This window comes from Cyanistes caeruleus, unplaced genomic scaffold (assembly GCF_971803275.1).
Source record: "Cyanistes caeruleus unplaced genomic scaffold, bCyaCae1.hap1.1 HAP1_SCAFFOLD_78, whole genome shotgun sequence".
NCBI classification, from domain to species: domain Eukaryota; kingdom Metazoa; phylum Chordata; class Aves; order Passeriformes; family Paridae; genus Cyanistes; species Cyanistes caeruleus.
The window spans coordinates 2,453,575-2,475,734 of NW_028255889.1; the positions used below are offsets into that span (position 1 = coordinate 2,453,575).

General features: G+C 51.0%; 2 protein-coding genes across 3 annotated transcripts; both read right to left on the reverse strand.

Moving 5' to 3' along the window:
* Window positions 1-72: 72 nt before the first annotated feature.
* Window positions 73-7,157, reverse strand: LOC147646859 (uncharacterized). Of its 2 annotated transcripts, none has more exons than XM_086872827.1 (6): window positions 6,981-7,157; window positions 6,593-6,746; window positions 6,187-6,355; window positions 5,687-5,846; window positions 5,416-5,506; window positions 73-4,976 (listed from the first exon to the last, which is right to left on the reverse strand). In XM_086872827.1, exon 6 carries the CDS (start codon window positions 4,460-4,462, stop codon window positions 2,096-2,098), a length of 2,367 nt encoding a protein of 788 aa, XP_086728953.1. In that variant the 5' UTR covers window positions 4,463-4,976; window positions 5,416-5,506; window positions 5,687-5,846; window positions 6,187-6,355; window positions 6,593-6,746; window positions 6,981-7,157; the 3' UTR covers window positions 73-2,095. The 2 variants fall into 2 exon arrangements, with proteins under 2 accessions (XP_086728953.1, XP_086728954.1); XM_086872828.1 differs by having other exon boundaries at window positions 6,981-7,150.
* Window positions 6,640-21,479, reverse strand: LOC147646860 (serine/threonine-protein kinase pim-1-like). The gene is made up of 7 exons (XM_086872959.1): window positions 21,401-21,479; window positions 8,497-8,603; window positions 8,342-8,392; window positions 7,968-8,050; window positions 7,771-7,880; window positions 6,981-7,157; window positions 6,640-6,746 (listed from the first exon to the last, which is right to left on the reverse strand). The coding sequence occupies exons 1-7, from the start codon at window positions 21,477-21,479 to the stop codon at window positions 6,640-6,642; spliced, it is 714 nt and encodes a 237-aa protein (XP_086729085.1).
* Window positions 21,480-22,160: the final 681 nt, after the last annotated feature.

Sequence of the window (22,160 nt, forward strand, 5' to 3'; positions counted from 1 at the left end):
CAGTGTGTTTTTCACAGGAACAGACAAAGCATTCTGCATCATAGTATCAACAAACCCTATAAAAACAGCCAGTTTTATCCGTTCCTCCTTTATTCCTTGTATAAAATTCACAAAGTTTACCACTGACATTTGGGTCTTTGCCAGTTCTTTTTTGTAGGGTATTTAGTGTTACAGTGAGCAGCCAAAGCTCACAAATTGGTATTTTCAGCATTATTTCACATTATTGAGTTTTGGTTATATATATAAATATATATTATTGTGTTGTTATTGTTATTATGTTACTTGCACAAACAAACCTGACCTCAAGACTAAAACCTTTTTCTGCACCTTCATGTGGGAGCATTCCAAAAAACAACTGTTCCTTCTGTTGGTGCTGTTAAGAAAATCCATCCTTGTCTTCCCAAACCCACAAGTTCTTTTCCTTTTTCCATATGCAATGTTTGGATGCATTTTAAGACATCCTGCGGTTCAGCCTCTTTTAACCGACTGCCCCACTGCTCGCACGGTGCTCCCACCTCAGCCCCCCTCCAGAGCCAGTGAACTCTGGGAGGGCTTCCCTTCTGGGAATTTCAGATGGGACTGATTCCTTACATTTACATTTAAAAAGTGATATTTTGTTGTGATCTGGCCAGACTTTGCCAATTTGGTTTCACCAGTGGGCAGGGTCAGCACCAAAGGCACCAACACCACCTAAAGGAATCAGTGTCACTTACTGCAGCTCCAAGCAGCAAAGGATCACAAAAGGAGCAGCTCAGCAATGCACCCAATCATCACTGTCAAAGATTGCCTGCAGGCATTAACAAAGATCCAGTTCCCCTCAGACTTTGCCATCCCCAGATCCACCCATCAGCTGGGGAAGCTGTCACAGCCAAGGACTGGAGAGCCACTCCCGGACACTGGGAAATCCTGCAGGTGCCTCCAGCCACAGGTGAGGCTCAACCCCGGCTGTGAGAGAGGGCCCAGCTTTGATAGTGCTGAATGAACAAACTGACAGCACTTCTGCTGTGGGAACATCTGGTTTCATCCTCCTCTTGCGTCCCTACCAAAGCCTGGCCAGGCCTCAAGGAGGAACCAAGGGAGTTGACTCTGTCCATACACCCCAAACAAGGCCAGATGTCGGATTGAATGGCCTTGTCTGGCTTCTAAACACAGAAAGGTCAATCCATGTTTCATTGATGAGTGGATCCATCTATCACAGTGCTAATGACCATGCATATTTCAGTAATGAGCAGACAGACAGATAACCTCTGGTTGGAAGGTTCATCCAGAGGTCACCTTTGGCTCAGGGCCTGTTGTTCAGGCCTCACTCAGGGCCTGTTGTTCAGACCTTGGCACTTCAGGGACGAGGTTTAGTGCTGGGCTTGACACTGCTGCGTGACTGGCTGGACTGGATGAGCTCAGAGGCCTTTTCCAGCAAAATGGATTCTATAATTGCAGGATTCTATCTGCTGCATTCAGCTAGGTCCATTACTTAGCAGCATTACTTTGGCCCAAAAGCCCCCTCTTGCTCAGCTCTTGTGGCCTGAGGCTTCAGCTCCTTCAGCTCCTGGTGCTGAGCTGCTCACACTGAACGAGACGACTCAGAGAGAAGAATACAGTTCATCCAATTCCTTCTGGGACACAGAGAGGGGAGGTGTGAAAACAGGAGCATTGTTTGGTGTGGCCTCTTCTCTGCCCTTCACACCTTTCAGGGCTTTGAACCAGCCAAGAGCTTCCTCCAGGAGTTCAATGAAGCAGCTGTTCCTGCTCCCAGGTCTGCCTCTTCCCAGTCTCTGACCTTGACGGCTTTTGTCCCTCTTGCTGTGCCCTCTGTTCCCCCAGGGCTCGGTGGCTGCTGCCCAGGACTGTGGGACTGGCACAGATCAAGGGGTTGAGCCCCTCCTTTCTGTGCCCTTGGAGCTGCCTGGTCACAGCAGCCTTTTCCATCTGGAAGCTCCACATGGGGAGGGAGTCCCCAGCTCTGTTCCTGGCTTAACATGCAGGAGCCCAGGGCTGCCATCTCAAGTACCTGCTGGCACTGAGGGCTCCCAGGTGCCTCAGGCTGCTGTGACAGCGCTGCACAGGGAGGGAAGCATGGCAGAGGCTGCACTGAAAGTCAGCTCCATGTGCTGGTGTTGGTACTGCTGCGGGTGCTGGCACTGCTGGTGCTGGTGCTGCTGGTGCTGGTGGTGCTGGTGCTGGTGGTGCTGCTGCTGGTGCTGGTGCTGCTGCTGCTGCTGGTGGTGCAGGTGCTGGTGGTGGTGCTGCTGGTCCTGCTGGTTCTGGTGCTGCCACTGATGCTGCTGGTGGTGATGCTGGTGCTGCAGGTGCTGCTGCTGCTGCTGCTGTGCTGGTGCTGCTGATGCTGGTGCTGGTGCTGGTGCTGGTGCTGCTGCTGCTGCTGCTGCTGCTGCTGCTGCTGCTGCTGCTGATCCTGCCCCTGGTGATACTGCTGGTGCTGCTGGTGCTGGTGATGCTGCTGCTGGTACTGGTGCAGGTGCTGGTGCTGGTGCTGCTGCTGCTCGCACTGGTGGCAGTGCTGCTGCTGGTTCTGCTGGTGCTGCTGGTGCTGCTGGTGCTGGTGCTGCCACTGATGCTGCTGGTGGTGATGCTGGTGCTGCAAATGCTGCTGCTGCTGCTGCTGCTGCTTCTGTGCTGGTGATGCTGGTGCTGCTGGTGCTTCTGCTGGTGCTGCTGCTGGTGCTGCTGGTGCTGGTCCAGCCCCTGGTGCTGCTGCTGGTGCTGCTGGTGCTGGCAGTGCTCGTGCTGCTGTTGCTGGTGCTGCTGGTGCTGGTGCTGCTGCTGGTGCTGGCACTGCTGGTGCTGCCACTGATGTTGCTGCTGGTGCTGCTGGTGCTGGTCCAGCCCCTGGTGCTGCTGCTGGTGCTGCTGGTGCTGGCAGTGCTCGTGCTGCTGTTGCTGGTGCTGCTGGTGCTGCTGGTGCTGCTGCTGCTGGTGCTGGCACTGCTGGTGCTGCCACTGATGTTGCTGCTGGTGCTGCTGGTGCTGGTCCAGCCCCTGGTGCTGCTGCTGGTGCTGCTGGTGCTGGCAGTGCTCGTGCTGCTGTTGCTGGTGCTGCTGGTGCTGGTGCTGCTGCTGGTGCTGCTGGTGCTGATCCTGCCCCTGGTGCTACTGCTGGCGCTGGCGGTTCTGTTGCTGCTGTTGCTGCTGCTGGTGCTGCTGCTAGCACTGCTGGTGCTGGTGGTGGTGGTGCTGCTGCTGGTGCTGCTGGTACTGGTGCTGCTGGTGCTGCTCTTGGTGGTGGTGGTGCTGTTGGTGGTGCTGCTGCAGGTGCTGGTGGTGCTGCTGCTGTTGCTGCTATTGTTGCTGCTGTTGTTGCTGCTGCCACTGATGCTGCTGCTGATGCTGCTTCTTCTGGTGCTGCTGCTGCTGCTGCTGCTGGTCCTGGTCCAGCCCCTGGTGCTGCTGCTGATGCTATGGCTGGTGCTGCTGCTGGTGCTGCTGGTGCTGATCCTGCCCCTGGTGCTACTGCTGGTGCTGGTGGTGCTGCTGCTGGCACTGGTGGTAGTGCTGCTGCTGGTTCTGCTGGTACTGCTGGTGCTGCTGGTCCTGGTGCTGCAGGTGATGCTGCTGCTGCTGCTGGTGATGCTGGTGCTGCTGGTGCTTCTGCTTCTGCTGCTGCTGGTGCTGGTGGTGCTGCTGCTGCTGCTGGTATTGGTGCAGGTGCTGCTGGTGCTGCTGCTGGCACTGCCGCTGGTGCTGCTGGCACTACTGGTACTGCTGCTGTTGCTGCTGCTGTTGCTGCTGCTGGTGGTGCTGCTGGTGGTGCTGGTGCTGCTGGTGCTGATCTTGCCCCTGGTACTACTGCTGGTGCTGGTGGTGCTGCTGGTGGTGGTGCTTCTGGTGCTGCTGGCACTGGTGGTGCTGCTGGTGCTGGTGCTGCTGCTGCTGGTGCTGCTCGTGCTGGTGGTGGTGCTGCTGCTGGCACTGCTGGTGAAGCTAGTGCTGGTCCTGTCCCTGGTGCTGCTACCGCTGCTGGTTCTGCTGGTACTGCTGGTGCTGCTGGTGCTGCTGGTGCTGGTGCTGCTGCTAGTGCTGCTGGTGCTGGTACTGCTGGCACTGCTGGTGCTGTTGGTGTTGGTGCTGGTGCTGCTGGTGCTGCTGGTCCTGCTGCTGCTGCTTCGGCTGCTGGTCGTGCTGCTGCTGGTGCTGCTTTTGGTGCTGCTGCTGCTGTTGGTGCTTCTGGAGCTGGTTCTGCTGGTGCTGCTGCTGGTGCTGATCCTGCCCCTGGTGCTGCTGCTCGTGCTGCTGCTGATTGTGCTGCTGGTGGTGCTGCTGCTGGCGCTGCTGGTGAAGCTGGTGCTGGTGGTGGTGCTGGTACTGCTGCTGCTGCTGCTGCTGCTGCTGCTGCTGCTGCTGCTGCTGCTGCTGCTGCTGCTGCTGATGCTACTGCTGGTGCTGCTGGCGCTGGTGCTGCTGGTGCTGCTGGTGCTGCTGCTGGTGGTGCTGCTGCTGCGATCATATTTCCAGCACTGCCCCACACTGAGGGATCAGATCGAGGCACTGCTGCTGCTCCCTCGGGACCAGCCCCAGTTTGGTTGTTGCTGTCAGTGCCAGCACAAGCCGTGGCTGGAGCAGCGGGTGCTGACAGTGCCCCAAGGCCCAGGGCTGGAGGGGTCCCTGGGCTGGGGCTGGGAGGGAGCTGCCCCTTCTTCTCCCTGTGCCTCACGCAGAGCTGGGCCAGGCACAAGTGGGGCAGCAGAGCCAACAGGGAGCCTGCGAGTCTCTTCCAGCCGTGCCTGCTCAGAGTTTGGCCTTGGAGCTTCAGGTGGGCAAAGGCAGCTGCTCTGCTCCCTCTGCGTGTGCCCGTGTTCAGCAGTGCTGCTCCATCAGTCTGTGCCCAGCAACGGGGAAAAGCCTCAGCCCTGCAGGGCCAGGAGCTGCTGGGCTCTGCCTGAGCAGCTCAGCCAGCGGGAAGGGAGCTGCTCCACACAGGAACCAGGAGCAAAGGACACTTCTTTTTCATAGCATGATTTCTGTTTTAAGGGGAAAAATGCGGAAAAATAAAAGAAAAAAACTTCTATAAAATGTGAAAGATAAAAACAGAACCCAAGCGTACAGTGAAAAATCTTCTCTAACTTTGAATTAAGGTGTAATTGGTCTTTTGAAACATAAAACACAGTTATTTACTTTGTAGATGTGCTGATGGCATGATGCATCTTACCGGCCTCAGAAACCTTTCTGAAAAAGTTTTTGGGGTTTGATTCCAATATTGTTATTTGAAATTGTGGTGAAATTGGAGTGAAGCAAGAAGAAAGTGCTTTGCGCCTTGCCAGCTCCAAGCAGCACTGGGAATCTAAACTCTGTCAAACCCCAAATCCTTTAGAAGGTGCCCTTCCTTCTCACCCTGTGAATGAGCTTCACATTCCCTTTCAAACATTCAGGGGTTTCTTAAAGATGCAAAGTCCCACTTACAGCTTTTTGCTCTGGTTTGGAAGTGCAGAGGGGCGATTCTTCATCCATCAGCTCCAGACTGCACTGCCTCAGGAACACAGCAGTGGCACTTCTAGAGGAGGAAGAAAGTGCAATTGCACAATTGCAGCCAAAAAGAAAGGAAGAGTGGGACACAGAAAACATCCTGTGCAGATGCAGGCATTCAGCTGGGACTGTGGAGAGTTTGGGTCCTTGCCAATTATATGTGTGTCCCTAACTGCAATCTCTTGGCCTGCAGGAGAGTCTCACTCACCTGCAAAAGCAGAAAGCTCAGGCGCTGTGCTGGGAACGGGCTCGTGTGATGCAAAGCTGTCAGAGCAATGGGAGGGCAGGGTGAGCCCAGCTGTGCCTGGGGCTGAGCCCAGCAGAGCCCTGGCAGAGCCCAGAGCAGCCTCAGCATCCGCAGAGACCGGCTGCAAGGAGAGAAACCAGAAACCGCCCGTCAGCTGAAGGCTCCTGTCCCCTTGTCCCAGCCACCTGCGGTGCCCAGGCCATGCTGGCCGTGCTCAGAGCTGGGCCCAAAGCTGCCCATCACTGCTGCCTTTGGGAGCAGAGCAGGAGGGCAGGCCATGTGCCCAGCCTGCAGCCAGCCACGGCAGACCCAGCCCCTCAGCAGCTGTCCAGAGACAAAAAGCAGCTTGGCAGCCAACTGAAGAATTGCTTGCATCCACCCCAGCCAAGGGGGGAACCTTTGGTGCCTGGCCAGGCTGTGCCATGCCCAGATCTGGGAGCATCCCCTGGCTGTGGACTCACCTGCAAATTGGGCGTGGAGCGAGTCTTTGAAGAAGACATGCCAGAATTGAAATCCATCATCTTCAGCTGGCCAGCTGGAGGAAGAGATTGCCATCCTTGAGGTTGCCCTTGGTGTCTCCAGCAGCAGCCCCAGCTGGTAATAGCTTCTCCAGGGGCTCCATCTCCTTGCCTAGGGGCCAGACCAAGCTGTCAGTGCTCTGCCCAGGGTCCCAGCCATCAGTGAAGCAGACAAGCAAAAGCAGGGGGAATGGTGGCCACCAGTGCTTGCCACACCAGGTGTCCAGCTCAGCTCCAGCCCAAGAGCTGTGTGTTCCCTTCTGATGACCCCTGCTCAGAGCTACAGGCACGACAAAAACAGCCTGGTTTGCTTTGCCACCGATTGCCAAGAAATGTGTGGAGCTGTTACCTGCCAGGCCCCTGGATCCAACTGTGCATGTGGATCTCTCCCATCTCCTAGGGCAGATGAACAGCCTGCATCCAAGGATCGCGGAAAAGGTCTTCTAAGGATGGCCTGTCCGAGGGTTGCATGGACAAACACCTCTTAATAATATCTTGGCATTCTGAAGAGAGAAACCAGGAATCACCAGTCAGTTGGAGAAGTTGCCGCCCCCTTCCAGTGCCCAGGCCATGCTGGGTGTGCCCAGAGCTGGGCCTCAACTTCCCCATGGATTCCCTGTCTGCAGGAGAGCAGGACATGTGCCACCTCCTCAGCAGCTGCCAGAGCAGGATGCTCATGAGCCCACTGCTGTCTCCCAAGCCTGGTGTTCCCCCTGTGCCCAGAGATGAGGATTCACCTTGGGAGAGCCGTCGTGGGAACAAGATCCGCCCCCAGATGATCTGCTGGCCCCTCATGAATGGGTGCTTCCCTATGACCAGCTGGTAGAGCAGGAGGCCCAGGGACCAGATTGTTGCTGCCTGGCCATGGTAGCGTTGCTGGTGGATCCACTCTGGTGGGCTGTAGGACAGGGTTCCTGTGGAACACAGATGGAGCTCATCAGGGGGATGCTGCTGCTCCCAGAGCCTGGCCCCAGCATCCCTGGGCGTGTGGAGGCTGCCCCAGCGGCACACGGGGTGACCCACTGCCCTCTTGCCAGCACCTGGCACTTGGCTACAAACCCAGGGTTGGAAAAGAAGCCACTGCGGCTGGAAGAGGGCAGCAGAAGCACTGGGGAGGTCCAACCATGGCAACCAAATAAAAACACACCCCGTGGTAGAGAAAACACACTCTCCTCCCTGCCTGCATGGCCTCCAAAAAATTGTTAATAGGCCAAAGCAAACGTGGGGAGCAGAGGAGTTCAAGCCCTTCCTCGCTGACTCACTAAACTCTCTGGGGCATGGGGTCCGATCCCCGCCCTCTGCTACCCCCATGGGGGTTTTTGTCAGGCTGGCTGTCCCAGCCCCAGCCCAGGGCACAGTGGGTGCTGAAGGCTCTTGGCAGGGCTGGGAGCTGGTCCCACTCACACCCCCATCCAAATCAATTTGCCTCAAGCATTGATCCCATCCTGGCAGCACCACGGGGAATCCCCGGTGCCACAGCCAGGCTGGGCCATGAGATGGCCAGGAGCATCCCCTGCGAGGGCTCACCTGCAAACTGGGTGTAGGCTGTGTCTTGCAGGAAGGTGCCACAGCCAAAGTCGATCAATTTCAGCTGCCCTGTGGCCAGGTCGAGCAGGATGTTCTCCGGTTTTATGTCCCTGTGCAGGACCCCGCAGCTGCTGCAGTGCTGCACGGCCTCCAGCACCTGGCGAAAGAGCCCCCGCGCCTCCTCCTCTGGCAGGAACCTCCGCTCCGCCAGCAAATGCGAGAGGTCCTGGCACCGCTGTGGACGCTCCAACACTAACACGAAGCTGTCAGGGAGCTCAAGCTACTCCAGCAGCTGAATGACTGCAGCACAGCCAGAGGACACCCTGTCCAGCAGCACAATCTCCATGGGAGCACGGGTGCCGTCGGGCTGCGGGAGGAGCACGGTGCTGTCAGTGGGGCTGAGGCCGGGCCAGGGCTCTGGGACCCCTCAGCCAGCCCGGGATGCTCTGCACACCTCGCTCACCCCACGCCCGCTCTCCCCGCAGGGCTCTCGGCGGCTCCCACCCCGCCGGGCCCCGGCTCATCCCTGCCCGGCACGCCCCGGCTTCTGCCGCTGGCCCCGCACACTCACCAGCTCGCCCCAGAGCCGGACGCGATCCCGCGGCACACATTTGATGGCCACCTGCGAGCAAGGAGCAGCAGAGGCTTGAGCTCGCTGCCCGCCCCGCCGCGCCCCCGCCATCTCCTCCGCCCCCTCCTCCTCCTCCTCCTCTGCCCACCGCTCACCGGGGCGCCGTCCGAGAGTCGCGTGGCCGCGAAGACGCTGCCGAAGCCGCCGCGCCCCAGCAGCGGGCCCAGCTCGTAGCGCTGCTGCAGGGCCTCCTGCGCCTTCCCTGGGGGCGAGTCGCGGCCATCAGCGCTCGGCCCGGGGACAGGAACGGCCCCCGAGCGCTCCCCGAGCTCCCCGGGCCGGGCATCCGCAGGCGTTCCCTCATTGGAACGCGGCAGCGGCGGCTCGGGGCCAGCGGCCGCGCTGCTGAGCGGCGGAGCTCGGGCCGGGGAAGCCGCAGCGGAGGCGGCGGCAGCGGCCGCGCCGCCTGTGTCCTCCGCGGGCCCCGGGAGGAGCCGGGGCCGGGGCCGGGGCCGGGGGCAGGGCTGGGGTCGGGATCGGAGCTGGGGTCGGGACCGGAGCCTGCGTCGGGGCCGGGGCCGGGATCGGGCAAGGCGGAGCCAAAGGGCAGCGATTCCGCCCCAGCCCCAGGCAATGATGCCCGCCCAGCAGCGCCAGCGCCAGCACAGCCAGAGCCCGGCGGAGGCGAGACCACGGCGGGACGGCCGGGGACGGGGACGGGGCCGGGACCGGGGCCGGGGCAACCCCGCCTGGGCCCGTGGGCGGGTCCGGGGGCGGGCCGGGGGCATGGCCCGGGCGGGTACGGGGAGAGGGAACCTGGAAGAGGGGGGGACGCAGGAAAAGGGAGACCCGGAGGGAATGTGGGTCCGTGGGAAAGGGAGAGGAGAGACAGAAAAGTGATAAATTTGATGCTTTCGCTGCTTCCACTGCTGCTGCTGCCGCCGCTGCTGCTGCTGCTGCCGCTGCCGCCGCTGCAACTGAAGCACCGGGACCGTTTGTCCCCGTGTCCGTTTGTCCGTTGCCCGCTCGGCCCCGGCCCGAGCCCCGCACTCCCCGGGCAGCCCCTGAGCCTGGCCAAACACGGGAACTTTGCCGTGTTGAGCCAAGAGCCAGAGTCTTGACTCCTGCACAGGGGCACAGGAATGCCCTTGGCTGCTGCTGTGCCTTGTCCCTGCTGAGGGTCCAACACCATCTGAGCACATTCCCTGAATGCAGAATTTGTACCGGACCCAAGCGCTGCACTTGTGTCTCCAGCATTGCTTTCCAAGGAAAACAGGGCAAGGCAAACTGGGTATAGCTCATGGTATTTTACAGTGTCTAAAACTTGCCAAGTCTCAGATCTTAGAGGTGAGATCCATTTGGAATGAATGGGATGGAGAAAGTGCAAGATGGAAAAGGGGAACATAAAAATAAATAGAGAAAAATAGAGAAAAACGTATTGGTTGTTTCTTTTGATTTGATTTTCATTTCATAAGAAAGTTGTTTCAATTTTCCCAGAATCTTCTCCACAGTCCCGTCTGTTCTTTCCAAAAACCTGTTCTGGACAACAAGGCGCAGCTCCTATCACAAGATATGCCCCCAGCTGCAGCTTCTCTTGGCTTCCCACACTGTAAGTGACTGCAGCACAACTCTTGCAGCAAAGCAGAACAAATATTTGAAGCACTTGAAACTTGTTCTTTCTTTTCCTTGTGCACTGGGGAGTTGTGCCATTGGTAAGGTTTCCACTGTTACTCTTCTAGCCAAAGAAAACATGATGAGGTACCAGGAATTGTTAGGGAATACAAGCCTGGCTGAATGTGGAGAAAGAATCTCCAGGGTGTGCAGCCAGAAGTGGAGAGCTGATCATTCCAAATCCCCCATGGACACCTTGAAAGTGATCTGGAACATGAAAATGGGCTGACAGAGAGACTTTGTTTCTGTGTTCAGTTTAGATGATTCTCCATCTCTTGCAGTGGTAGAAATCAAGAGCACAATCAGTTGATGATAAGCATCAGAACATGATAAGCTGGACCTCTCTGGATGACAGAAAGAATGTGAAAAGGAGAAATGCAGGGAATGACTTGGTGAACTTTGTATATAAGAAGGTACATTTTTTCCTAATAATTTCCAATTCATTCCCTTTGTTTTATCCTTTTAAAAAGGCCAATTGCATCTCAGATTCCCCATGAAATGAGAACCCTGAGCTTGTGGAACTGCCTGAAAGGTGCCCTGTTCCTTTTTCTTCTGCTGCTCGGTAGAAACAGTGAAGTGAGTTGGGGAGTTCTGGGTTTTTTTTCTCCTAGTCGATTTTTTCATTTTATTTGCCACTGTAAAGGCAATTTCTGTGATGGCCTCTGTCAGTTGATTCTATTTCAGCAGCAGCAGCAACAGGGCTGTGTTTGATCACTGCAAATGTGACCTGTGTGGCTTTAATTCTCTTTGATTTTGTGCTCAGGGAGTTGGGAGCATTTGGAGATCTACTACTCATGAGGCCTTTTTAACAAGCAGTCCGAGTTCCCTGTCAGAAAAGCACAGTGGGTAGCACTGATTGAAAGAGGCAATTGCAGCTGTACTGCTAAAATTCAAGTGGCAAGCAGAAGAGGGGCAAGATCAGCTGGGATCCACAATTGCCAAGGCCAAGGCCCCAACAGCCTCCTGCTGTCACCTCAGGGTGAGTAAAACAGTGCTGAAAACAGCGCTGGAACCCGATCCTTTCTTCCTCTGAGGGCTGGCTGAGGGCAGCAGAGGCGGGCCTGAGGAATCAGGGCTGTTTGTGGGGGATTGTTGCTGTAGTCCAGAATTGCCCTGGCAAAAGCCCTGGCAAGCCGAGGCAGGAGCAGGTGGGAAGGGCCGGCGCTGCTGCTGCTCGTGGCCGGGAGCCCCGGCCGGGCCGGGCCGGCGCCCGCTGCGCTGCGGCTGCTGCTGCTGCCAGAGCCGGGCGGGACTCGGGGACAGGGAATGGACACGGGGGGACAGCAAAGGCCTTGGGGGCTGCAGGGATGTTGGCACTGGGGCCAGCGCCAGCACAGAGCTTCAGCCCGCAATGAACCCCGAGGGAAACGCTGGGGAAAGGCTCCATTCAGCCTTTGTTTACTCATCGCTATGAAGGGACCGAAATAAAAGGAGAAAGAGCAGGGCCCGACCCCTTCTCCTTTGGGAGGAGCCCCGCGCCTGGAGCTGAGAGTGGCCGTGAGGAAAAATGAGGGGCCATGAAGGGCTCTGAGAGTCCATGAGGGACCATGAGAGGCCATGTGAGGTTTTATGGGGCCATGAGAAGTTCTATGGGGCCTTGAGGGGCTGTGAGGGGCCATGAGGAGCCTCAGCCCTGGCAGGAGGGGGTCCCACCATGTTCCCAGGGCAGGGCCGCCGTGAGGGGCCGCGAGTGCAGAAGTGGCAGCAGAGCGGGCTTGGGGCGCCTCTGGGAGGGGATGAGACCCTTCCCCAGCTCCAAACCACACCAAACCCAGCATTAACAGGATTTTCCGTCTTTAGAATCCACTGGCAACTTGGAGTTGAGTGTCCAGTTTAATTCTGGTGGGAAAAACAAGGGAATTTTCCCAGTGTGTGACATCCAGTCATTGTTATTTATGTCTAAGATTTAAAAGTCTTGACAATGAAAAGTAATACTAATAAATAATAATAACAACAACAAGAACAAGAAATAAAGCCCCGAATCCCAACAATCAGCTCAGAAACATGTTTTTGTTTGTAGTAATGGAGTAGTACTAAAGAAATAAATGAAAGAGATTTAATTTGTAATTCAGACAAAAGATGTTTCATCTTTTTCCAAGGTTCTGGTCCCCTTCCTCCAGGGTCATTTCCTTTACTCAGCCACTTTCTAATAGGTAGAAGGGAGTTAAGCACACAGGAAAAGACAACAGCTCCTGTTTCCAAGATTAGCAGCCACCACTCCAGGGACCCTGAATTGCCCCCAGGTGCATGTGTGCACTTGAAGGGTGAGCGGGTGTTGGGGACAGAGATCTCAAACTCCTTCTAAGGCTGTGAGAAACCCACAAGTGGCAAAGTATCATTGTGGGTCAGCTCCTGCTGAAATTCCATTCCCCCACACCCTCCAAGTGGGCAGGCAGGGCTGGGCTCTGGCAGGGCTCAGTTTTGAGTGCCTTGTGCTTCCTGGCATGGAAGTGATCCTATGAACTCTGGCATTGATGGACTGTGGTATGGCTGCTGAAAGAGGAGGGGGAATCTCAGGAGACAGGAACGTCTCTTGTTCTCCCTTCTCCCTGCAGAACCCCCTCTCCAAAGAGAAATGCCTGTGCCGGGTTTCCATGAGACCCCTTCCCTCAGACCAGTGTCTGAGCCACTGTGTGGTCTGCAGGAGCCAAAGCCAGAGGAGTCCCAATATCAGTCACCCCATGGTCCCCACACAGCAGGAGAAAGCACTGCTTGCAGTGGGGTGCTGATCTGTGACCCGTCCTGGTTCCATCCACCGCACTCCTCTCAGCCACAGGACCAGAAGGATCCCAGGAAAGCCACAGTGCTGTACCAGATGTCAGGAGCACTCCCTGCTGTGGCCTTAGGGATGCTGGGTGACCTCGTCAATGAGGATCTCTAGCTGGTGATGGAATGTGTGGATGGAGGCCCTTGTCAGGAGGTTGTTGGACACATGCATGGCACAAGACTTCTTTTCCCCAAGTTCCAGCTTTATGTACAGTTACAGCAGAGAACGTTGCTTGTTTCTAGAACTAGAACAAAGATCCCAGATGGAACAAGCCTTGCTGGTTATAGTCAGAAGCATCAGTGACCAAAAGTTGTATTTCCTTTGGTTTGGTCACTTCTTTGTTCCTTCTCAGTGTTCAGGCTGGGCTGTGGGGTGTCCTCATTTGCTGCATTTTCTGAGCTCCTCTTGGATCCTTTGAGCAATAGGTTGTGCCCTCTGAGGATCCTTTGTGCTCCTTGGTGACCCAGGAGAACCTTGCAAACAATTTTTGGGGGAGCTGCTGCTGTGATGTCACAGGAACGTTGCCGTGTCCTTGTGGTGTTCCCGTTGCTGTGGGGCACAGAGGCCTCAGTGTCAGAGCGGCTCTGGGCACCTGCTCATTGCCTGAGGATCCTCCTGCCTGAGGCATTCTCAGCAGCCAGCCCAGCCCCTGATGGGTGTCCTTCTGTCCTTGCAGGGGGACAGACAGTCTGCAGACGTGTGCAGCACAGCCAAAATGATCCAGCAAGAGCTTGCTGCAGTTTGCACTCTGGACACTGGGGCTTCTTATGGGTATTTTTTAACCCACTGGGCCCCTAAGTCGAGGATTTCCCCAGGTGCACCATGTGTGCCTTTGGGATTGCTCTGGGCCTTTTGTTCTTTCATTGGAACGAAGGTGATTTTGAATGAAAATTGCCATTAAGATGCCATTTATTTGGGAGAGCTCCTGCCAACAACTTCTTAAAAAAGGGGTTGTTTGTAGCCAGCAGGGTGTGCACAGCATTTGGAATGGAGCCTGGGGGGGTTCTGTTCCCCGAGAGTCTGTGGCAGCAGATCCTGGAACTCCCTCTGTTTGCTCACCCAGCCAAAAACTGGACACAGCCTTATATTTTGTGCTGTTCTCTTGCTTGCTGTGTGATCCAAAAGGACTATGACTCCAGGAGGGAAGTTGTGAAAGTAAAATGCTCTCTCTTGGCATTGACTTGTTGTGTGGGATTTGCCAGCAGAGGCAGCTTTTTCTCCTAACAGCATCTGGTTCAGGTGAAGGTCCCCTCACACATGGACCCTGGGAAGCTCCTTCTTCAGTGAGCAGGAAAGGAACCTTTGGTGTTCAGAGATCCCAGCTGTTCCTTTTCAACACCAGTATGAGTCCAGTAAGCTCCAGTATGATCCTTGTCACATGGCAGCACTCCCAGGATGGTCCCATTTGCCTCGGACTAGATCAACCCAGTCAGTCCCAGTATGATGCCGTTGGCTCCCAGCACGCTCCCAGTTGCTCCCAGTCACCCCCAGTATGGGGGATGATGTGCATGGTATGTTCCCAGTCATTCTCAGATACTCCCTGTATGAGTCCAGTCACTCCCAGTATGATCCAAAATTGGACTGCTGGGAGGCTTCATGGAATCCTGGAGACCATTGTGACACTCTAGGGCCCCATGGATCCGTGGTGACACCAGGTTGGCTGGGAGTGTTGATGTGCTGCAGGGTAGAAGGGCTCTGCACAGGCAGCTGGACAGGCTGGATCCAGGGCCCAAACCCAACAAGGTGAGGTTTAACAAGCCCAAGTGTCGGGTCGTGCACTTTGGCCCCAACGACCCCTGCTACAGGCTGGGGACAGAGTGGCTGGACAGCAGCCAGGAAGAAAGGGACCTGAGGCACTGATGGACAGCAGGCTGGGCATGAGCCAGCAGTGTGCCCAGGTGGCCAAGAAGGCCAATGGCTCCTGGCCTGGATCAGGAACAGTGTGGCCAGCAGGAGCAGGCAGGGATTCCTCCCCTCTACTCTGCACTGGTTGGGCAGCACCTCGAGTGCTGTGTCCAGTTCTGGGCCCCCAATTTATTTAGGAAGGCCATGGATGGGCTGGAGCATGTCCAGAGAAGGGCAACAAGGCTGGTGAGGGGTCTGGAGCACAAGTCCTGTAAGTGATAGTAAAAGGTCTCAAAATGTTAGAAAATCCGGGGACTTAGAAAGAAAGTTAGGTTTGGAAAGGCCTTGGAAAAGTTGGCCCTGGGAAATGTTAGGCCTTGTACTTGCTAAAAATCAGGTCAAAACTGCACCTGTGTAATCAGTCGATTGTCATGATACAATTGTTAGATATGATTAGCTATAATTATTGTTTAAAGAACATGAAGAACAATGTTAGGGGGCTGGGGGAATCAGGGGAAATCCATGCTTGGGTAAAAACAATGCATACGATAGAACAATGTAAGGTTAATAATTAATATGTAAGTTAAATAATGCTAGAGTATAAAACATGTTGAGTTCAAAACCAAGATGGGAGAGATTTGGGTATGTGTACCCCTGAAACCCAGATCTCTTAATAAAGTACCTGCATATAATCATTTGTGATTATGTGTGGTCCTGAATGCTAACAATTTCATCAGATTTTACTGGAATTTTCTGAGATATTTGTGGAATTTTGTGGAATATTTGTGGAATATTGCGGGATGTTTCTGGAATTTTGTGTGATTTTGAGGAGACTTGAAGAATTTTGAGGGATTTTTCTTACATTTAGTGGGAATTTGTGGACATTTTGTGGGATGCTTCTGGAATTTTTTAGGGTTTTGAGAAGATATAGAGCGTTTTTTTAATTTTTCAGCAATTTCGTGAGATTTTGCTGGAATTTAATGGGATTTTGAGAAAATTTAAATAATTTTGTGGGATTTTTCTTGAATTTTGCGGGATTATCTTGAATTTTGAGGGATTTTTATTGAATTTTGTGGGATATTGAGGAAATTTAAGTTATTTTGTGGGTTGTTTCTGGAATTTTCTGAATTTTTGAAAAAATTGTGGAATTTTGTGGGATTTTGTGGGATTTTGAATAGACTTTAAAAATTTTGAGCGATTTACCTGGGATTTTTCAGAAATTTCTGTAGATTTGGTGAGATGTTTTTGGAATTTTGTGGGATTTTTCAGGAATGTAGTGGGATATTGAGATTTTGTGGGATGTTTATGTAAATTTTGGATTTTGAAGAGACATGAAGAATTCAGAGGTATTTTTCTAGACTGTGTGGAAATTTGTGAAGATTTTGTTAGATGTTTGTGGAATTTTCTGGATTTTGTGGAATTTTGTGGGATATTGAGGAGATTTGTAAAATTTTGAGGGATTTTAATTAGATTTTGTGGAAATTTCTGGAGATTTTTTGGGATGTTTCTGGAACTTGGTTGGGGTTTTGAGAAGATTTAGGGAGTTTTGAGTATTTTTTCTGGAATTTTATGGATTTTTGTGGTATTTTCTGGGATCTTTCCGGAATTTCGTAGGGTTTTGAGAAAGTTCAGGAAATTTTTCCGGATTCTTTCACACTTTTGTGATGCTTTTCAAGAATTTTCTGTGATTTTCAGAAAATTTAAAGACTTTTGTAAGATATTAATTTTATTGGGATATTGAGGCAACTTGCAGAATCTGGAGGGATTTTTCCTAGATTGTGTGGAAATTGGAAAAGATTTTGTGGGATGTTTCTGGAATTTGGTGGGGTTTTGAGAAGATTTTGAGACTTTTGTGGGTGGTTTATGGAATTTTGTGGGTGGTTTTTGGAATTTTGTGAGATGTTTGTGGAATTTTGTGGGACATTTCCTGAATTTTGAAGGACTTTGAGGAGACACGAAGCACTTGAGGTATTTTTCTTAGATTTTGCGGAAATTTGTAAAGATTTTGATGGATGTTTCTGGAATTTAGAAGGGTTTTGAGTAGATTTAAGGTGTTTGTTGGGATGTTTGTGGAATTTTGTGGGTGGTTTGTGGATATTTGTGGAATTTATCTCGAATTTTGTGTGAAGTTTCTGGAATTTTGTGGGGTTTTTTCTGGAATTTTGTGGATTTTTTGTGGGATTTTGTGGAATGTTTTCGGAATTTTGAAGGACTTTGAGGAGACACGAAGCACTTTGAGGTATTTTTCTTAGATTGTGTGGAAATTTGTAAAGATTTTGCGGGATGTTTCTGGAATTTGGTAGGGTTTTGAGAAGATTTAGAGAGTTGGTTGGGATTTTTGTGGAATTTTGTGGGTGGTTTGTGTAGAATTTTGTGGGTGGTATGTGGAATTTTGTGGATTTTCTGTGGAGTTTTGTGGGATGTTTCCTGAATTTTGAAGGACTTTGAGGAGACACAAAGCACTTTGAGGTATTTTTTCTTAGACTGTGTGGTAATTTGTAAAGACTTTGTGGGATATTTCTGGAATTTGGTAAGGTTTTGAGAAGATTTTGGGAATTTTGCCGGTTTTTTTCTTGATTTTTGTAAAGAATTTTGTGGAGATTTTGTGGGATATTGAGGAGACTTGTAGAATTGGGAGGGATTTTTCCTAGACTGCATGGTAATTTGTAAAGGTTTTGAGGGATGTTTCTGGAATTTGGTAGGGTTTTGAGAAAATTTAGGGAGTTTGTTGGGATGTTTGTGGAATTTCGTGGGATGTTTGCAGAATTTTGTGGGACTTTTTCTGGAATTTTGTGGGATTTGGAGGAGACTTGAAGAATTCTGAGGAAATTTTCTAAGATTGTGTGGAAATTTGTAAAGGTTTTGTGGGATGTTTCTGGAATTTTGTAGGGTTTTGATAAGACTTAGGGAGTTTGTTGGGATGTTTGTGGAATTTTTTGGGATGTTTGGAATTTTGTGGGATTTTGACTAGACTTGAAGAATTTTGAAAGATTTTTTTAGATTGCTTGCAAATTGGAGGAGATTTTGTGGGATGTTTCTGGAGTTTGGTAGATTGAAGAGACGTGAAGCATTTTGAGGTATTTTTCTTAGCTTGTGTGCAAAATGGAGGAGGTTTTGTGCAAAGTTTCTGGAATTTGGTAGGGTTTTGAGAAGATTTAGGGAGTTTGTTGGGATGTTTGTGGAATTTCGTGGGATGTTTGCAGAATTTTGTGGGACTTTTTCTGGAATTTTGTGGGATTTGGAGGAGACTTGAAGAATTCTGAGGAAATTTTCTAAGATTGTGTGGAAATTTGTAAAGGTTTTGTGGGATGTTTCTGGAATTTTGTAGGGTTTTGAGAAAATTTTGGGAATTTTGTGGGATATTTTGTAATTTTGTGGGATGTTTGTGGAATTTTGTGGAATTTTGTGGAATTTTGTGGAAATTTGTAAAGGTTTTGTGGGATGTTTCTGGAATTTTGTAGGGTTTTGGGAAAATTTTGTAAATTTTTTGAGATTTCTCTATAATTTGTTGGTATTTTTCTTGAATTTTGTGGGGCTTTTCAAGAATTTTGTGGGGTTTTTCTTTCATTTTGAGGAATTTGGAGGAGATTTTGTGGGATGTTTCTGGAATTTGTTGAGGTTTTGCAAACATTTAGGGAGTTTTGTGGGATTTTTCTGCAACTTCGATGGGTTTTTCTAGAATTTTGAGTGATTTTTATTAAATTTTGTGCGATTTTTCTTAGATTTTGTGAAGATTTGTGGAGATATTGTGGGATGTTTTTGGAATTTTGTTGGGTTTTGAGAAGATTCTGGGACTTTTGTGGCATTTTTCTGAAACTTCCTGGCATTTTTCTTGAATTTTTTGTAATATTGAGGAGATTTTGTGGGATGTTTCTGGATTTTGGTAGGGTTTTGTGAAGAATTTTGTGGAATTTTGTGGGATTTTTCTTGAATTTTGTCGTATGTTTCTGGAATTTTCAGGATTTTGAGGAGGTTTGGGGTATTTTGTGGTTTTTTTCTGGAGTTTTTCAGGATTTTGAGAACTTTTGGGGGAATTTTTATGAAGCTTTTCATGAAAAAAACAGGGAAAAAAAAGGAGTAGAAGTGATTATATTTCACTAAACAAAGGTGGAACGCAAAACCATCCAAAGGGACCTCAACTCCGTGCTAAATCTGCATGGTTTGGCCTAGCATCAGCCAAATGGGGTTAAGGTCATCCCAAGGTGTCCAAAGTGCAACCAAAAGGGCATAGAAATGCCCAAACTGGTGTCAAACCCACTCCAAATGGCCTAAAATCAGCCTTGAATCTCCCAAATGTGTGCAAGATCCACCCTGAGAGTAGCTGGTTTTGCCTCAAATCACCCAAAGGGCCCCAACATCACCCAAACTGGCCTGAAACACCCGAAAGTGATCTAAAATCACCTGAAAAGGGCTCGGTTTGACCAGTACCGGGACTGGGAGTGAGACTGAGATCGAGACTGAGACCGAGACTGAGACCTAAACTGGGCCTGAGACTGGGACTGAATCCAGCACCGGCACCGAGACTGGCACGGCTCCAGGACCGAGACTGAGACCAGGACTGGGATCAGCACTGGGATCACTCCTGGAGCAGCACTGGGATCAGCACCGGGATCAGCACCGGGATCACTCCAGAACCAGCACTGGGATCAGCACCGGGATCGCTCCAGGACCAGCACTGACACTGGGACAGGAACTGCTCCGAGGCCAAGACTGAGACCAGGACTGAAACCAGCACTGGCACCGGCACTGAGACTGGCACTGCTCCGGGACCAAGACCAAGACCGGGACTGAGAGTGAGATCGAGACAAAGACTGGGACTGGGAGCGCGCTGGGACCGACAATGGGACCACCACAGCTCCGGGACAGAGATCGACACCGGGACTGGAATCAGCTCTGGGATCGCTCTGGGACCACCGTGTTCACTCCAGGCAGTTTTGGCTGTGCCCCCAGGTGAGACTGGGAAGGGCTGGGAGGCACTGGGAGAGAACTGGGAGGGAACTGGGAGGGAACTGGGTGAGAGCTTTCAGCGGGGCGGGACTGCCGTGGTTTGCATCGTTCCGGTGCAGCCATCCCAGTCCATGTGGTCCCGGTCCATGTGATCCCAATCTCTGGTGCTGATCCATATGGTCCCGGTCTGTGCAATCCCAGTCTGTGCAATCCCAGTCTGTGCAATCCCAGTCTGTGCAATCCCAGTCTGTGCGATCCCAGTCTATGCAATCCCAGCCCATGGATCCCAGTCTGTGTGGTCCTGCATGGCACACACTCCAAGAGTCTGGAATTGCAGTTGCCAGCAAGGAAAAGATGTTCCTGCCCTTGAAGGCAAAGCTCTTGAGAAGGGGCCGAGAGCCAAGTGCAGCAAGATCTTACAGTGACATTTCCCTGCCAGCCCCCAGAACTTCACCCATGCTTGTTGTAGCTCCTGGATTGGGAATTAAATCAGGGAAGGGTTCTGGTGGGAGCTGCCCTGGGTGCAGGGAGACGCTGATGTTAGCGTTCAGGAACACACATAATCACAGATTGATTATATGCAGGTGCTTTATTGAAGCGTGCGGGATCTAGGGGTATCAGCAACCCAAATCTAGCTCCATCATCTTTGTCCAAAGTGCACATATTTCCACAATTTCAGCTGGAGCAGTAATCACTGTAACAACCTTATCAATATTGCTTCATTAATATTGCTTGATTAGCTTTATCAATATTGCTTCATGACAGTTAGCTCATCCTTGTACAAACATGTACAAATCTGATCTCTGGGTGGGTATCTTGGAATCCCCAAGTACCAGTTCCCTTTACCATAAACATTTCAGCTTGCTAGACCATCCCCAATACCAGACATTCTTGCGGCCTACTTCTTCATGGTTTTAAGAAACCTTTTCAGAAACATTAAACCCCATAGTAACATATTTCTCCTCTTTGAAAGTATTTCACTTTACTAAAATTAATGTAATGCTTTCACTATATAGTCTTGTTGCTCTGAGTTTATACTTGATGTTCATTTTCGAATCTACAGTTGTTGTAAGCGTTGTTACACTCTGGAGGACTTGGAGATGACAAATGCGGATGTGGATCTCTGTCCCGGGTCAGTGCCTTTATTATTTTCTGGTTCCAAGATACTCTTTTCTTTATCTCTCCTTTCAGAACTGCGTAGATTAACCAGATTGCTAAGAACACAATCACTAGGATTATCAGACTCTTAAGAATAGATTTGATCCATGAGCTCACATTCCATCCCAATCCTTCAAAAAATTTTATCTAACTAACTTGTGGTCAGATCTTGCTGCTCTTTCTGTGCTTCATGTTCTATTGGTTTTAATTGATTAATGTCGTGTTCTACATCTGCAGTTCCATTTGGGATGTGGATGCAGCAGTGATCAATTTGTCCTTTTATGTACCCCCATACTCCGTGTTCTTTCAACAATAACATATCTAAAGCCAATCTGTTTTGCACGGTCATTTTAGTCGTGGCTTGTAATTGTACATTTAGCTCTCTAAATCCCTCTGGTAACTCTTGCCAATCTTTCTACCTGACCTGTAAGTTTGTACATCTTTCTGTTATTGTAATTTTTTATTGGACTAAACAAGGATTCCAGAGCTCACTCAAATTTTATACTACTGGAGGGTTCTTGCCATCTTTCTTCATCTTCAATTTTGTTTTCCTGAACTTCTTGTCTCGTCCTTACTTGCAGAAGTTCATGTTCTCTTTTAAATGGGGACCTTTTCCAAATTGGGCATAAGGTGGGGAGGCCTAAAGTAATCTCTTTTACTTTTCCACTTACAGGCAAATGTGTTGTCCAGGTGCCATCGCTTGCTGCCCACACAAATTGGCCTGGACTCTGAACTGTACTTCTGCTCCATACTACCTTTTGGATCACTTGTCCTATCTTGTCATTTTTTTCACCTTGTTTATGTTTGATTCCTCTGCAGGCACATCCAATTCGCAGAGCTACCACTGGCAGTGGCATTTGTTTTATTTCCTCATCATCAGAAGTACAGTCCTAAGTTTTGTTACATACCCACCAATTCACTTTGTCTGCTTCCATTCTACTACTGCTTGCAGTGTTCCGTACTTATGGACCTGTTTCATTTTCAGAGCCTTCCCACTTAATGCACCAAGGGCTATCTGACATGTATTGGAATTTCTGAAGCACACTCACTCACCATGCACTGTCCCAAGCTTCAGCCCGATCTTTTCTTTCCTTTCATACTTCCATTGTGACACTGGAATCTTTTCTTTAATAACCTTTACTATCTTTTCATAACACCATCCATAATTTCCTAATCCCCCATACCAGCCTAGTTTTGGTTCATCCTTTCCTCCATTTTCATGACAATCCCATATAGATGAATACTTTGGCTTCACAGCATTTTCAAACACTGTCTTATTTGGGTACTGGTAATCTATTTGCAATACACAGCTCACGTTTTCATTTTTATTCTTTTGTATTTCAGGTAATTTTGATGGTATAATTCCCCAACTTATTGGGTCTCCTGCTGCCTTTGGTATTGGCAGACAGACAGTTATTTTGCTGGTGTTTT

Excerpts from the sequence above, each read along its gene's own strand:
- LOC147646859 (XM_086872827.1), bottom strand. The coding sequence starts at position 4,462 with ATGATCGCAGCAGCAGCACCACCAGCAGCAGCACCAGCAGCACCAGCA.
- LOC147646860 (XM_086872959.1), bottom strand. The coding sequence starts at position 21,479 with ATGGAGCAGAAGTACAGTTCAGAGTCCAGGCCAATTTGTGTGGGCAGC. Across the intron at positions 7,881-7,967 it reads CATTTGCTGGCGGAGCGGAG|GGACATAAAACCGGAGAACA; the intron begins GTTCCTGCCAGA and ends GGTCCTGCACAG. Across the intron at positions 7,158-7,770 it reads AGCCTACACCCAGTTTGCAG|GAACCCTGTCCTACAGCCCA; the intron begins GTGAGCCCTCGC and ends TGTGTTCCACAG.